Source organism: Lissotriton vulgaris, chromosome 12, assembly GCF_964263255.1.
Source record: "Lissotriton vulgaris chromosome 12, aLisVul1.2, whole genome shotgun sequence".
In the NCBI taxonomy this organism is placed as follows: domain Eukaryota; kingdom Metazoa; phylum Chordata; class Amphibia; order Caudata; family Salamandridae; genus Lissotriton; species Lissotriton vulgaris.
The window spans coordinates 645057419-645074180 of NC_141700.1; the positions used below are offsets into that span (position 1 = coordinate 645057419).

A 16762-nucleotide genomic window follows, 5' to 3' on the forward strand; every position below is an offset into this window, starting at 1 on the left:
TCCTTAACTCCCAACGCATTTGAGTGAGAGGTACCCTGCACTACCAACCTATTCCTTTCTGTCCAATGAATGCACTGCAGTGGAGGTTGATGCAGGCACACAATTCTCATACACTGCAAAAGCAGATACGACAAGAGCCCCAAAGATCAACAGATTTCGAATGGGCGTTTCTATTAATGTTAGCAAGAAAGTGGTCACTGGATGATTCCTATTGCCTATAGCATTTCAAAGAGCTCCTACAGGGTCCAGATTTTACTTGGAGTTGCTTATGAGCCTCACAAATGCCACACCATTTCAGTGGGAGCTTACTGTTGTCTGGCACATTTCAAAAAGAGTTTGAGGTAGATCCCTCTGGGAAGAAGCAGTTGGAATTGAAGACTTGCTATGCACAATCTGCAAATCAAACCAGACGATAGCAGCCAGGCTTGATAACGGCTCTTCCGTAGCCTGTGAACAGACACAGAACTTGCCCGCCACTCAAACCAGAACACATAGTCAGAAATCCAAGGCAAACTCTCAGGAGGAAGTGACCTTTGTTTCTTATCAAAAGACCGTTTTGTGCGAAGATATTCAACCAACGGAACTCCATCATTCCATAAAACTACACTCTAGAAAGGACACATGATTTTGCCAGATAATGGAAGACAGAAAGATTATCCTACCTTGCACCTCATCAGGATAGCTTTCACGTGAGAATGATCAGCTTACACACGAAGATGTAAGCGAGTACTCAATGTTTTGTTTTCTGCATATTTTTTTGTCTGTGCAATGCACCGAATATTTTTAGATTGAGCCTCCAATATGAACGGTCTGCTTTTTCCTTTCACGAACATAAAGGTGATTGTGCCCACAGCTATGAACAGAGTTCACCCGGGGTAGAAGATTGGCCCAAAGGCCCTTCCCAGTACCGCCAGTTCGGTCCCTGGCTGTGTGCTGGCTGGAGCTGGGTTGCAGCGGGGTAGGGAACATTGGGTATGTCTTGGCTGCGAGCTTGGTGCTGGCCGGGATTGATAATGAGTGCTCTCTCTGTGGATGCTTAGTTTGTGTTGGGACCAGTACTGTGCTTTCGGGACATTGTGCGTATAATGGAGTGTTCCATCCAAAGAGTCACAATATTTATTATCATTTTGGGTAGTTTTAGTAATTGTCAGTATTTGTAAGGACACTGGAATCCCTGACTTTCAACCCACCTATTGTGTCTTCATTCAGGCCACTATGGCCTGATGTCTCAGCTGTGCCTCCGACTCCTCCAATCACACCGTTACCAACTACTCTGATAGGTGTTACGGAGGAGAGCTGACAGCTGGTGTAGCCATTGAGCAGGCGCGCAACACGCATTGGACTCACTGGGCTCCCCCCCCCCCCCCCCCCCCGTGTGTGGCAGCCCGGGATGAGACAGATCCCGGGCACACACAGAGCCGCACCCAAACGTTTCACAGGTCTTTAAAAGACCATTTGAATGTTAATTAGGCCTTGCAGTTGTTTCACCTCCTTCTAAGAGCCCCTGCAGCTCCACTCTGCCTACTGATTAAAGGTTCAGCCCCCCCGAAATTTTTCCTTAGCCCCCCCGAAATTTTTCCTTAGCCCCCCCGAAATTCGGCTCTAGTTGCGCCTCTGCCATTGAGCAAAGCCTGAAAATAGCCCACCATTACCTATATGGCCATACAGCCAGTGAGAAGTGAAGACGGGTGGTACTGCCCACGTAAGGGGCACCATAACAGGACAGGAACCCTGCAATTTGTCTTCAAAATTTATGGCAAGCACATAGCTCTGCAGCAATAGGTGGTTGGATCAAATGTGAAAATCTGCTTTATAATACTTTAGTGAGGAGATTTTGTGGACTGTATTCAATATCTCGAGGATTGCAGGGTACACCGTGTAAAGCAACACATGCAATGCTGCCGGTTGCACGCCACAGTGAATGGTAGGCCTGGGCGGATAACTTCGCTCCGTTAGCGGCGTTTGCAGAGTTTTCTGCACTCCGCGGAGCTCGCAGAGTGCAGAAAACTCCGCTTTGGGATATGCAGCGGAGTTTTTTCCCCGCTTGCAATTGATTGTTAAGTTCGCGAGCTGAGGCTCTGGTAGACTTTCTACCCGGGCGGCAAGAATTCCAGCACAAACTGCAGTTCACACTGCACTCCGCCACTCGCGGAACTTTGCACAGAGTTTTTTTTGTATAATCACGGAGTTCCATGTAGCAAAACTCCACAAACTACGCTCAGGGCTGGTGAATGGGCAAGAGGGGGTGCCACAAGGAGTGGCAAACATCTGAAATAAAAATTAACGTCAAAATCATTCCCCTGAACAAACCCCAAGTTAAAAAAAACACAAGAAAAACTGAAAACAATGCCCAATTAATGTACTTTGGTAAACGTCTGCATATGCAGTTCAATTCTAGTCAGGATTGTCAGGCTTTTGCCAGTTATGAACTCACAGCCTGAGTATTTTTAACCTTTTTTTTCTTCTTATTCGAAGGCTAAATGAGAGGAAACAAACGCCGATGGACTGAAAACCAACCACCCAAACTTGACATGTCAGAGTTCATTAACATGAAGGCAACCTGCTGACTCGAGCTGCAAAAGATACCTTTATCCTTCTTGGTCTGTGCGGGAGTTGGGGACCGGGAGCTGGCCGACGAGATGGGACTGGCGAGGTCTGCGTACATGTCCTCAGAGTCGGCGCTTCGGATGGAGCTGCTGGAGGAGGCGCTAGAAACCGAGGACACGCTGCTCACACTCAGCGACCTGAAGCACACAAACCAGATAAACAAGACTCAAGAGTTGCACAGGGATAAGAACATCTAGCAACTATGCAGGAAGAGGAATCAGCCATGGATAGAGACATGTCAATACAAATGCAAAACAAAAGGAATTGCCTAAGATGGCCGACCATGGCAATTTTTACTGAAACCTGGCCACCCTGACACTTATGATTAGGGTAGTGAGCTTAGATATCGAGAAGTCTAGGATCAAGGAAATGAAACCTGAAAGTATAGAAACTTGGGGCAAAATCAAAATAAATCACTAAGTTAAGAGTTTAATATCTCTCACCTTTAACAGAAAAAAATATTTGTGGAAACAGGTGGCAGAAGTTGATAATGTTAGGTTACATTCTTTAAGCAAATTAAATGCTTAAAATCAATTTGGTACATATTATAAGAATCCCACTTCCTGATTTTGTTTTCCTTTCTCCCTTATGCGTTATTTTTGAGTATCTCATGAGATACCTAAAAGTGGTGGTCCCTTAATAAGGAAGAGGTATGACCTTGTGTTTAGTTAGTGTGCGTTTTATCTTATTCTACATAGCGTACGAAGTAATGATTTGTATTCATTGTTTTATTTCGTTATTATGGCTATCGCTTAACATTTATACAACACAAATACATATCCTTTAATAAAGCTCGCTCTACTAAACAAAAAAATAGAAGGATAAAACAGCTAATCTTGCAATGAAATGGATATTTCTGTTGTACAGGCAGGGCAGGGTTATAAGATTCAGAGGAATTTTGCTACTGGACTTACATAAGTAGTCAACATACCTGGACTTCCTGTACTCGGCACACAGCAATGGAAAGAGGAGAAAAAAATGTGTTTACAAATCAATTCTCTGGCATAATGTACAACATTTATACAATGCCACAAACAGAACAATTCAAATGACAACAAAGCAAACATGTTAGAATGCTAACTTCAGCATATCATCAAACCCCCTGAACTCCACCTTTCTCCAAGTTACTCACCATTACAGCAAGGGTCATTTCAGGACAAGTGGCAGCATCTGTGTTGTAACTAAATGAAACCAAATACCTTGAGAACAGGGACTACTGTCAATGGATGCTCAAACTGCGCCCCCCAGACAGCACAAGGGCAACACATGCATAAAGGAACACTGAATCATCTGCAGGGCTCAATTTCCTCCCTTTTAGAAACCTTAAAGTAGTGTTACATTAGCTCACAATGTAGAACTCCAGGACAGGATAGAGGGGAGGGGGAGGGACATTTCTGAATTAAATGAAGATACCTACAATGCAGGATTTGGAATACAAGTACTTTTTCTCTCTGTGTCGCAGGCACAGCTGCCAAGATTTCAGTTTGCTTCACTGAGGCATTTCCATGTTTTCAGAGTACTTCTGTAAGACATGACAATGCGTCATGTGCGACACTTGATAGTGAGCAGAATAAAGTATTTGCGTTCATGTAATGATACAAGTATCAGACATAACTCATTTTACCAGTTTTGTAAGACAGTTTCTAGACCACTGTAGTAGTCTAGAAACTGCCATAGAACATCTTCAACATTCCTGAAGTGCTCATGCAATTTGAGTAACCTATTGTTTGACCCACTTTTTAGGTCTCGCCTGCCGATGCGCTTGCGCATTCGAGCTGGCGAGAGATTAAGGGGCTTATCCAGACTTTAACCAGACTGGCGATTTGATGCAGTGCATGTGCACTTTTAGCTCAATGCGCAAGCGCAATGAGTTAAAATGCGGGTGCACAGCATCAAATCGTCAGCTTTGTTGTTGTTGTAATACTGGCTTCTGTCTTTGCATCGGCGCGCAATGTAGAGATGTAAATATCTTACATCTCAAATATGCTTTCCTGCATTTATAAACGTGGTATGTAAATCATCTTCTTACCTCCTGTACCATACTAGATCTCACTGTTTCTACTTCCTTGCACATTCCACATACTGAACCTTTAATTCCCCCTTTTCTCCTGCTTCCACCTCAGCTCGTTCTATTTTATCCGGTTTCCTTAATTTGAGAGGCTCTCTATGTTTTACATCCTCTTATTAAACTCTCCAAGCCTTCAATGCTCTCTTTAGAAAGACCCTTCCTTCTCCCCTTTTGACCCTTAAACGTCCCAGTCTCCAGCTCTTTCCTGCATCTGTCTATTTAGCTCACATTACCTTCAGCGTGAGCACCTAATAGACTACAAAATATATCGATGTTCAGCTTCTGAATGGATCTGAGAGACATTTGTCTCTTTTAGGAAGTGTAAACAACCAAGGCAGCTGTAGACATGGACAGAAGGAATTCTTTGTGAATGTACGTGACGAACATAGGCACATTTAAATATATTATGCGACTTAAAGGTATGTAAATCGCTGCGAGCTGGAGGTTACAATCAGTCAGCCTCATTTTTGAGGCCTTAGCCCCATCCGTGCTGCAGTCAGGGTCTCTGATCAGTGACACCTGATGCTTCTTGGTTCTTAAAGGTGTTTTCTAGGCACAGTGCCCATCCCCCAGTCTGCAGCCTAAACTGACATCAGGAGATTCTGGCGCACGGGCCTCTTGACATGCTAATGGCCCTTTTGTTATGCGCAGGTGTGTGTTTGCATTGGGGTCCCTGCCCATCCCGAAGTCAAGCCTTGAACTTCCTCTCAAGGTAAAGAATATTAGCATCTTCAATGCTGGACGGAGGGACGGGCTTTGTGCACAGGATGAAGCGCAAACAAAGGCTTACTTGCTTTAACTACCTTTCAAATGCAGTGTGTAGAAAGATTCCCTCTTTAAACAGGAAAATGTAAGTTTCATAGCGATATGCGTTCACGTTTACATTACAAGAACTATGATAAATGCAAGGGTTTATATACAGACACTTCTGAAATTGGTAAATAGTTTAAGAGGAGACACATTTTAAAAATATACTTCACATATCGCATCGCCTTTTCAGGATACACAACTTCAGTGTCAAGGTTTCTCCTATTTAAAGGCTTGTGATAAATAGAAAATGTTTCTTAATGGAAACAGGGGGCCAAGAGGCTCTAGGTATGAACACAGGTTAAGCCCAACATTGAACACAGTTTTGAAACAGTAATGGGATGTGCAGAATAACATGAGCGCAAAATGTATTGGAAGCACGTTTATGTTTTCTAAAGAGTACAATATATTTATGTTGAGCAAACTTTTACTCTGGGAGGTAAAAGTAATATTTTGAACAGAATTTGATGAACATTTCTTAAGCAAAGGCGCATTATCTAGAAGCAGTGTAACGTGTCCCATAGGCAAAATTGCACGCAAACATTAAGAGTTTTCCTTAATTTTAAATATGTCTGTTTGTTGTTTTCGTCATAATTTGTTAAACTCTGAACAATCTTTTCCTCCACTGCAATGTTTCTGCAGTGGCCCGGAGTGCATGCTCTTTCCATCAGGGTCATTAATTCAGCCAGCAGTCCTGCCTAATACTGCACAGGTGGATGACCTCTTTTCTGGACATGCAAAGTGTCACATGAGACTCTTCGACATCAATTGTATTAGTAAAGCAAAAAATAAATCAAATCCTGGCTGTTACCTGAAATCATGTTTACCCAGCTAATATCACATTATTTTAGAGCAAGTACAGAACAATGAATGTTTGCAACCAACATTCTTTTTTACTTCCTCAACAAAGTAAAGCTTGTTGACTGAAATGGGTTGCTTAACAAACTGCCAAATGTCGTGAAATATGGGTAAATGTATTTGCAGATTATGGTTAAGAACAGAGAGAAAAGAAAACAGGCCCTGAGATGCATATACCTCTTTCACTGAGCTCCTTTTCACCGTACATCTGCCGTTTAGGCATAGGGAAAACTTTGTTTAATTGGAAACTGCAAAGCTTTGCCTCTTTTTGCATGATCACCCCCAACTTTTTTGACTGATGTTGCTGTTTAGGTCTCGCCTGTCGATGCGCTTGCGCATTCGAGCTGGCGAGAGATTAAGGGGCTTATCCAGAGTTTAACCAGACTGGCGATTTGATGCAGTGCATGTGCACTTTTAGCTCAATGCGCAAGTGCAATGAGTTAAAATTTGCGTGCACAGCATCAAATCGTCAGCTTGGTGCTGCCAGCAGCTCTTTCCGCTCCGCCCCCTGCTGCATCAAAGGCTTTGCGCTCTGTCTCAGCCCAGCCATTCTTCTCCCCTAATTGCCCCCTGCTGCATCAAAGGCTTTTTCACGGCCGGCCGGCCGTGCTTTCAGTTTCACGGCCGCAAGGCCGTGTCTCCTTTAAAAATTTCTTATTTTAAGTGGCCAAGGCTTGTTTTCTGTTAGTGACTCGACATCATTGTCCTACCATCTCAATTAGTCCATCTCTTCACCCCTCACTTTACTTGTCTGTTAGTCGCTCCCCCTCCTTATTATGAACCCCCTCATTCTTCACCAATCACTCGCTATACATTTGCTAATGCTCCCCATTGGGGCTTTTACTCCTCACTAACAGTCCCTCCCCTCACCACCTTTGTTTCCCGATCCTGTCCGCTTTCCCAGACTCACCCACTGTTTCCCAAACCTCAATTCCGAACTACTCCATAATCATTGTTTACCTACATTTTTCCCATCTGCCCCAACCCTCTTCTGTTACTTCCCTCTGCTTATTCCTAGCGTGTCCTTTCTCCACCGCTCACCCTTCCCTTATAATCCCGATGCCTTCCTTTGCCCGCAATATTACCTCTCCTCACTGGCACTGATTGCCAGGGACACAATTTCAAACTGGGTGGAATTTCGCTCTTTCCCACTCCTTCTACTTCCCTTGCTACCGACATCTTTCAATCCCGAAAGGCGGCTCTGGCTCTCAGCTGTGAGCGGGAATTGGAAGCATGAAATAACGACTTCAGAAATATAGTCATTATTCCCACATACTTCCGACCTGCTGAGTAATCGCAGTGCAGTCGGACTCGAGGCGTCAGGCTTTCTGTTTAATCTGCTTTCTGTTTTTAGTTTAAAGCCAAAGCGAAGACACTTCTAAATAAATAAATAAAGCGTAAAAACACGCGTTCTTTCAGTGCGACCTTTCAGTATGTCTTTTTAGTTAGTTTAAAAACTGACCAGAACATCTATTGTCTTCGGGCGCTAAGCATAAGCCTGTGTGTTCCCTTGGAATCCGTAGGAGTAGTAAAACATAAACCAGTGTGTCCCCATAGAATCCGCAGATGTGTCGTACACTCCGTGGGTTGCAGAGGTTTGGGGAACTAAATCGGATTTAATAAATGGAAGAAGGGTCTGTGAAAATTGTCTTTGTGCAAGCTTCCCCCAGCGTGCGCTCTGGCATTTCTACTCCCCTAATTATTCACTGCTCGGCACATCAAAGGCTGCTGCTCCCCGTGCGTCTCGTCACCCTCTACTGTCCGTTGGTTACAGTATGATCAGTCCCGTCGTGCCAGTGCCCGTCAAGCACGTTAGCATGTCCGATTTCCTTTAATGAAATCCTCGGAGTTGGTGGACAATGTTCAGACTGTCGACATTATGGTAGAAGATGTCTTGTGTAGACAATATTTCCTTGAAGCATTCAATTACTAAATCTTGCCTTTTTGCCAGCATGAGATGCAGTCCCCTCGGACCACCATTCAGTCAGATGTTTTGTCTCTAATATTCTCACCAAACAAAAGTGAGTAAAGATACTCCACTGCCCACAACAGAAGAACTGAAATGAGGGATGCGCGGCCCCTCTTATCTCTCCGCTCTCCTTACTCTCACCACTCTCCCCTCCCTCTCTCACCTCCCTCTCACCTCAATATCCCCTCTCGCCACTATCCCCTCTCCTCACTATCCCCACTCTCACCACTATCCCCACTCTCACCACTATCCCCACTCTCACCACTATCCCCTCTCACCACTATCCCCTCTCACCACTATCCCCTCTCACCACTATCCCCTCTCACCACTATCCCCTCTCACCACTATCCCCTCTCACCACTATCCCCTCTCACCACTATCCCCTCACCACTCTCCCCTCTCACCACTCTCCCCTCTCACCACTATCCCCTCTCACCACTATCCCCTCACCACTTATCCCCTCACCACTATCCCCTCTCACCACTCTCCCCTCCCTCTCCTCACTCTCCCCTCCCTCTCTTTCCCCTCTCCCCACTCCCCTCTCTCCCCACTCCCCTCTCTCCCCCACTCCCCTCTCTCCCCACTCCCCTCTCTCCCCACTCCCCCCACTCCCCTCTCCCCCCACTCCCCTCTCTCCCCACTCTCCCCCCTCTCTCCCCACTCCCCCCTCTCTCCCCACTCCCCTCTCTCCCCCCACTCCCCCCTCTCTCCCCACTCTCTCCCCACTCCCCCCTCTCTCCCCACTCCCCCCTCTCTCCTCACTCCCCTCTCTCCTCACTCCCCTCTCTCCTCACTCCCCTCTCTCCTCACTCCCCTCTCTCCTCACTCCCCTCTCTCCTCACTCCTCACTCCCCTCTCTCCTCACTCCCCTCTCTCCTCACTCCCCTCTCTCCTCACTCCCCTCTCTCCTCACTCCCCTCTCTCCTCACTCCCCTCTCTCCTCACTCCCCTCTCTCCTCACTCCCCTCTCTCCTCACTCCCCTCTCTCCTCACTCCCCTCTCTCCTCACTCCCCTCTCTCCTCACTCCCCTCACTCCCCTCTCTCCTCACTCCCCTCTCTCCTCACTCCCCTCTCTCCTCACTCCCCTCTCTCCTCACTCCCCTCTCTCCTCACTCCCCTCTCTCCTCACTCCCCTCTCTCCTCACTCCCCTCTCTCCTCACTCCCCTCTCTCCTCACTCCCCTCTCTCCTCACTCCCCTCTCTCCTCACTCCCCTCTCTCCTCACTCCCCTCTCTCCTCACTCCCCTCTCTCCTCACTCCCCCCTCTCCTCACTCCCCCCTCTCCTCACTTCCCCCTCTCCTCACTCCCCCCTCTCCTCACTTCCCCCTCTCCTCACTTCCCCCTCTCCTCACTCCCCTCTCTCCTCACTCCCCTCTCTCCTCACTCCCCTCTCTCCTCACTCCCCTCTCTCCTCACTCCCCTCTCTCCTCACTCCCCTCTCTCCTCACTCCCCTCTCTCCTCACTCCCCTCTCTCCTCACTCCCCTCTCTCCTCACTCCCCTCTCTCCTCACTCCCCTCTCTCCTCACTCCCCTCTCTCCTCACTCCCCTCTCCATCTCCCCTCTCCTCTCCATCTCCATCTCCCCTCTCCTCACTTTCCCATCTCCCCTCTCCTCACTCAACCCTCTCCTCACTCTCCTCTCTCCCCTCTCTTATTCTCTCCACCTCTCTTCTCCTATCTACTCTCTACCCTTTTACCTCTCTCCTCTCGTCCCGCTCCCCTCAGCACCACCACAGCATCACTCAGGGGCACCACAACATCACTATGTGCCACTACAGCATCACTCGGCACCACTCACCATCACCACATCATCACTCAGCATCACCCCAGCATCACTCATCATCACCACAGCACCACTCATCATCACCACATCATCACTCAGTGCCACCCCAGCATCACTCAGTGCCACCCCAGCATCACTCAGTGCCACCCCAGCATCACTCAGCGCCACCCCAGCATCACTCAGCGCCACCACAGCATCACTCAGCGCAACCACAGCATCACTCAGCGCAACCACAGCATCACTCAGCGCAACCACAGCATCACTCAGCGCAACCACAGCATCACTCAGCGCAACCACAGCATCACTCAGCGCAACCACAGCATCACTCCAGGGGGGGTACGGGCACAGCAGGCTCCCCGACTGGAGAAATATGCATACAACAAAGACAACACAGACTCGGCGAAAGGGAATACGCCGCAACCATCCACCCATGTGCCACAAGGACCTGGCGCCACCGGTGAAATCACCCTCAAAGATGTAATGGCGACACACCGGTGAAATCACCCTCAAAGATGTAATGGCGACATTGCAGACGATGCAATCCTCCATGGGCACAATCTCCGCAGACATTTCTTTCATGCGAGCTGACCTCGCCAAAGTATCGGACCGATGGGGAGAAGTGGAGAAAACAGGACAGGGCTCTCGGCAGACACGGCGGACCTAAAGATCAGAGTGCGAAAACAGGAGCAAGACAACACCACGCTGAAAACTAAATCTGGATGAGCAAGAAGGTAGATCCAGACACAATAATGTACGCCTGGTTGGCGTGCCGGGGGTCCGGCCTTTGACCTCTTCGTGGAGGACATAATTCAGAACCAACTTCAACCACGAGGCGTATCTAATTACTTTTCGGTGGAGCGGGTTCACCGCGTGCCGGGAGGTAAACCGCGCCCAGGGAATCCACTGCGCCCCATCAAGGCGCGCATTTTCAACTTTCGTGACCACAATGCCATTTTGCAAGCACCACGAATTGCCCCGTCGATCAAGATCGAGAATTCGGAAGTCACCTTCTACTCTGATTACACAGCGGCAGTGGCGCAAAAGCGGAGGAGCTTCACAGAAGTGAAGCAAGAATTCCGAACCAGAGAACTCAAGTACTCCATGATTTCTCCAGCACGACTAACAGTAGAATCCGAAGGGAAGACCTGGTTCTTCGAATCCCCAGGGGAGGCGAGGGACTGGCTGGAGGGCTGGCGGCCGGCACGGGAACCCAGGAACCTAGGAACCTAGGTATTGCGCTCAGTGATCCGGGAGAAAGAAGACATCGCACGGTGGATGGACACTAAAGGATGGGCAGCACAGGCGATTTCTGCATAGACTATGGACTAAAGTTTTTTAACAGGAGTCCCGGACACACTGCCATGTACATGGAACGCGACCAGTGGGCAGGCTTTGATGGGGGTGGCGGGGGGAAACGTTGAAATTGGAGTCTGCCGCAGTATACAGTAGACACGGCCAGACAGACAATGAAGACTGCAACAGGTAGGAACTATCGGACCTAAGTATACTGACGGGACTAAGTCCTAGAGGGGACTTCATAAGGGTCTCAGAGGTCTCACCCTCACGAGTTATGCAGGTTACGGGGGAATATAAGCGCTCTGCTCAGTTGGGAAGGTGGACGCTTTTGGATCTGCCGGGCAGGGAGGCAGGGTGGGGGGCTGGGGTTTTAAGTAATACAAAGTTTGTGCGATTTTGTTTACAGGTTAAAGTTACACAGTCTCTCCTCAGACCGATACTAACATGGACACGGGCACTGGGTGCGCGAACAGGGGAAAGGTTTACTGATACTGTCGGGCTTCCGTACAGGCAGAGGCCCCTTACACCACAGGTGACGAACAAAGAAACCGTAAGACACAATCCACCTCACAAACGCTATGCTAAGAAGCAAAATACCGGGAAATGACTCCCAGACACCACAAATGATTACCCCTCCCTTGACAGTCATATCATGGAACGTGAACAGTTTGGGACACAAAATTAAACAGGGTCTAGTTCTGCAATATCTAAAGAGAAAGGCCCCCCCACGGTGGTATTACTTCAGGAAACGCATCTGACGGGGTTGGCATGTAAGGCACTAAACCGATGGGGGTTCAAAATGGCTGCGCATGCGGAATTCTCCTCCGGATCCCGGGGGGTTGGTGTCCTAATTCATAAAAGCTCTCCGCTGGTGGTCACAAAAACATGGGCGGATGACAATGGGAGATTCGCCGCACTTACGGGAGGGGCGCATCTACAATATGATCTCGGTATATATCCCCCCCTGACGCTTCACCAGGCAGCTCTACAGGATCTTGGGAAACTCATACTAGACTTACCCGAAGGCGAACTGATCTTAGGGGGGGATCTCAACGCAGTATGCGACACAGCCATTGACCATAGCCCACCCAGAAAGGACAATAGATCCAGTCAAGCCCTCAGGAACTTTCTGGAGGCCATGGGACTAACCGACATGTGGAGACTCAAACACCCCACGAAACAGCAATTCACCTATTCTGGGGCACATAATAGTCTCTCCCGTATAGACTACATACTGACATTAGCAATAGCCCCACAGAAAGTCACAGCGATTGAACTCTTGGAAAGGGAGATCTCGGACCACTCCCCGATACAGCTTACCTACACTACACAGCTCCCAAAAAGACAGCGAATCTACCCCCTATATCCCGGCTATCTCCAGAACCGTCAAATTGCCAAGGCCCTAGTAACAACCACAGACCACTACTTTACTGAAAATACAGCGACGGTAGATTCACCATGCACGCTCTGGGAGGCATACAAATCGGTCATTCGGGGGCAAGCCATCTCGACTATCACCCGGCATAAGCGGGAACAAAGGCGGATCATTGAATCCCTAGAAGCGGCAGTGCTGCAGGCGGAAAGAGCTCACACTATAGACCCTAACGAAACCACAGCACAGACCCTGACGTTAGCAGCTCAGGAATTCAGGGCCTATGCCGAGGATATGGCAAAGGCGAGGCACTCGGACACAATGCTCAAAGTATACAAACTGGGGGACAAGACAGGAAAGATGCTCGCATGGCTTGCAAAGAAGGAGAGGGCGGTTGGTGGGTTGCCCAACTGACACTAGAGGACGGTACACTTACGACAGATCCCCAGTTGATTGTAGAAGAGTTAGCAACCTACTATGAGCAGGTATATACACCACGAGTAGAAGCAACAGAAGAGGAATGTATGCAATTTTTAGATAACATACCACTGACCACACTATCGACAGAAGATATGGAAACACTTGAAGCCGACTTATCGGCGCAGGAGGTAGGGAAGGCACTGGCGGCACTACACATGGGCAAGGCAATGGGGCCTAATGGTTTACCGGTGGAACTGTATAAAAAGGTAGCAAGTAAGATAACCCCCCCCCCATCTGATAGCCATGTACGCGGACTGCCTAACACAAGGGACACTACCCAGGGATCAAAGGTTGGCTACTATTGTGACGATAAACAAACCGGGTAAACCTCCGGAGCAACCCTCTTCTTACCGACCAATATTCCTAATAAACGCAGAAGCAAAGATATTGGCAAAAACACTGGCGCTAAGACTACAGCCCCATCTTACGGCACTGGTCCACCCGGACCAATCAGGCTTTATGCCTGGCCGTAACACTTCCCTCAATCTGCGGCGCCTCAATGGGGTTTTGGCCCGTACCCCATCGCTCCAAGACGATACGGCCATCCTTTCCTTAGACGAGACGATGGCGTCCGACCTTGTGGAATGGCCATTCCTATTCGCAGTATTACGGAAGATGGGTTTTGGCCCCAAATTCTGTGGATGGATTCGGTTGCTCTATACAGCACCCTTAGCACATGTGGTCGCAAATAGTCATATATCAAGGGAGATTGCACTGGGTAGAGGGATGCGGCAGGGTTGCCCGCTCTCTCCGCTCCTCTTTGCCTTAATATTAGAACCTCTCGCAACTTGGATACGCACAACACCATTGCTCCGGGGGCTAACATGGGAGTCTAGCTGGGAAGACCGCATCTCCCTTTACGCGGACGACGTGTTGATATATTTGACATCCCCGACAGAGTCCCTGAAGGCCCTTTTAGAAATCCTCACAGCGTATGGGAAGAAGTCAGGCTACACTATAAATTGGTCAAAATCACTGCTCTATTTGCTACACGGCCCAGTGCCAACACTTCCCCTAGATTGTACCGTGCAAATTGTGACCAGGGGATTTAAATATTTAGGAATATATTTCACCCCCCAAGATAATATCTTTATGGAAGAAAACCTGATGAAACCCCTACAGAGACTGAAATCCGACGTTTCAAACTGGCGGTCCCTCCCGCTGACACTGTTGGGAAGGCAGCACTTTTTAAAATGCTGGCACTCCCTAGGTTCCTCTACCCACTCCAAAATACCCCTTTCCCGGTCCCACTCTCGTATTTTAAGGCCATTAATGCAGAAGTCGTTACTTTATTGTGGGACGGGAAACAAGCTCGCATAGCACAATCCAAATTGATACGCAGTTGGTATGACAGGGGTATAGCTCTGCCAAGCGTCAAGTTGTACTACTGGGCTGCACAGCTAGCGATTATCAACCAATGGCTTCATGCCCCACACGACGACCCAGCATACCGATTAGACAGGGACGTTTTGCCGGTAGATCGCCTGATGAAAGCCCTTTACACAAATAAGAGACGACACACCCTAACAGGCCCTACGGCCCACACGATCAAAATCTGGCACACGGCACAGAGAGCACTGGGATGGGAGGGGGTGCTTACATTGGCCACCCCACTCTCGGAGACACGTCGACTGGGCACCTTGGCGAACACTAAAGGGTTCAAACAATGGGACCTAATAGGTATCACAAATATTGGCGATATGTGGGTAAGAGGGGAAATCATCCAGTTTACAGCACTCCAACAGAAATACGGACTGGCAGACTCGGAACTATACCAATACATCCAAATCAGGCATGCACTCCAAAGCGCTATCCCCCCGGGCACTAAGCTGGCTGACGCTTCACCCCTCGAAGATAAGACTCCTCACAGACCACCTGGACAAAAAAGCCATATCACAAACATATCGTAAATTAATAAATTATCTTCCAGATCCTACGGTAGTCTTACGTAGCAAATGGGAGGTGGAACTGGGGGGTATAGAGGACTCAGACTGGATGGACGCGTTGGCATCGGCTAGGGAGGCGGCGATCCTGTCTCGCTTAAAAGTAATACAGCTCAAAGTGCTGCATCGTACATATTACCCCCGCACCACGATACACAAACTGGGACACACACTCTATTCACTTTGCCTAAGGGGTTGCGGACAAATTGGAACATACTTTCATATACTATGGGACTGTCCAAAGATACAATCGTACTGGGAGCAAGTTGTAAATCAGATCTCAGAAGTGAGTGGGTTGGACGTCCAGACAGACCCCAAATGCTGCCTCTTAAATATATGGCAACCAACGGACCTGAACATGGGGCTGAAAGCATGGGCTACGCTGGGGATGGCGACAGCGAAACGAAACATAGCAAGGAACTGGGGATCTGGGGTACTACCCACACAGTCACAATGGGAAAATGATATGGACACAGCGATGGTAGCTGAAAAAGCCGTTTACACCCATCGGGGTTGCCCTAAAAAGTGGACGAGAATATGGGGGAATGTTTGTGAAGCACCATGTGAGTCATTGACCTCTGAGAGTAGCCCGTAAATAGAGGGGAGACCTTCTACTATGTCTAGAGCCGACAATTGTGAGGGGGGAGATGGGGGAGGGTTGTTTTACTAAGGAAATTAATTCTGAACAGTACTAATTGACCTTGTGGAGTAGACAGTGTCCGAATATCTGTAGTATATTACTGTAAACGGAGAAGACTGTAGTTGATTGTTGTATGTACAAATCTAATAATGGAATGAACAATAAAAAGTTTTTTTTAAAAACAAAAAAACAAGGAGAAACAGGACAGTAAATCTGTTCTGGCTTAAATGTTTGCAAAGGATGCATTTTAAAATATCTTATGGGTTAACGAACCTGCTGCAGATAGCAGTTTGTGCCTAGTAAATCTCAGGGAATAAAAATAATGGTAAGAGAACTCTGGTGGTTAATGCACTTGCTGGCGAGATCTGTGTTTTGTCTAGTCACTTTTTATTCATGAAGTAGTATAGAAAGTTAATGTATCTCCTTCAAAGCATATCGTGTAACATGCAGCTGGCAGATTTTTACTTTATGTAGATAGATAAGTGGGTTACTGCTTTTGATAGTGATCCTTTACTACTTGCAGCTCATAAATTGCAATCCTTCGAATGTAGCACAATGAACTAGGAACCAGCATTAAGACCCTGCATGCAAACTGCTAGTAATGGGTTTAGAGTTTTATAGTCTTTTTTCTTAATCTGTTGTTATAACAAGGCTGCTATAAAGGGTTTCTTTGGGTAGTAATAAAGTCGTATTAGTACAAACAACCCAAAAAATGAAAAGAAAAGGATATGTCTTTACTAGAATCTATTTACAGCCTCAGAGCACTATTTTCTTATAGGGATTCAGGCAGGACACATGCTTGGTCCTAATAGGCTTGAGAGGAATTGGTGCACCTAGTACAACTCGGAGTATAAAACTGCCTATAGAAAGTAGATTCAGGAATATAAGAAGAAGGTCACCACTGCTAAAACTTGTTATTTTACAACCAAAATCAAG

At 47.7% G+C, this 16762-nt stretch overlaps 1 protein-coding gene across 1 annotated transcript in view; it reads right to left on the minus strand.

The window, feature by feature from the left end:
• The window catches only part of ZC3H18 (zinc finger CCCH-type containing 18), a 449445-nt gene that overhangs the window by 35092 nt on the left and 397591 nt on the right, over positions 1-16762 (minus strand). The window contains exon 14 of the mRNA XM_086945597.1: positions 2587-2744. Coding sequence (XP_086801723.1) covers positions 2587-2744 — 158 coding nt within the window. The remainder of the gene's footprint in view (positions 1-2586; positions 2745-16762) is intronic.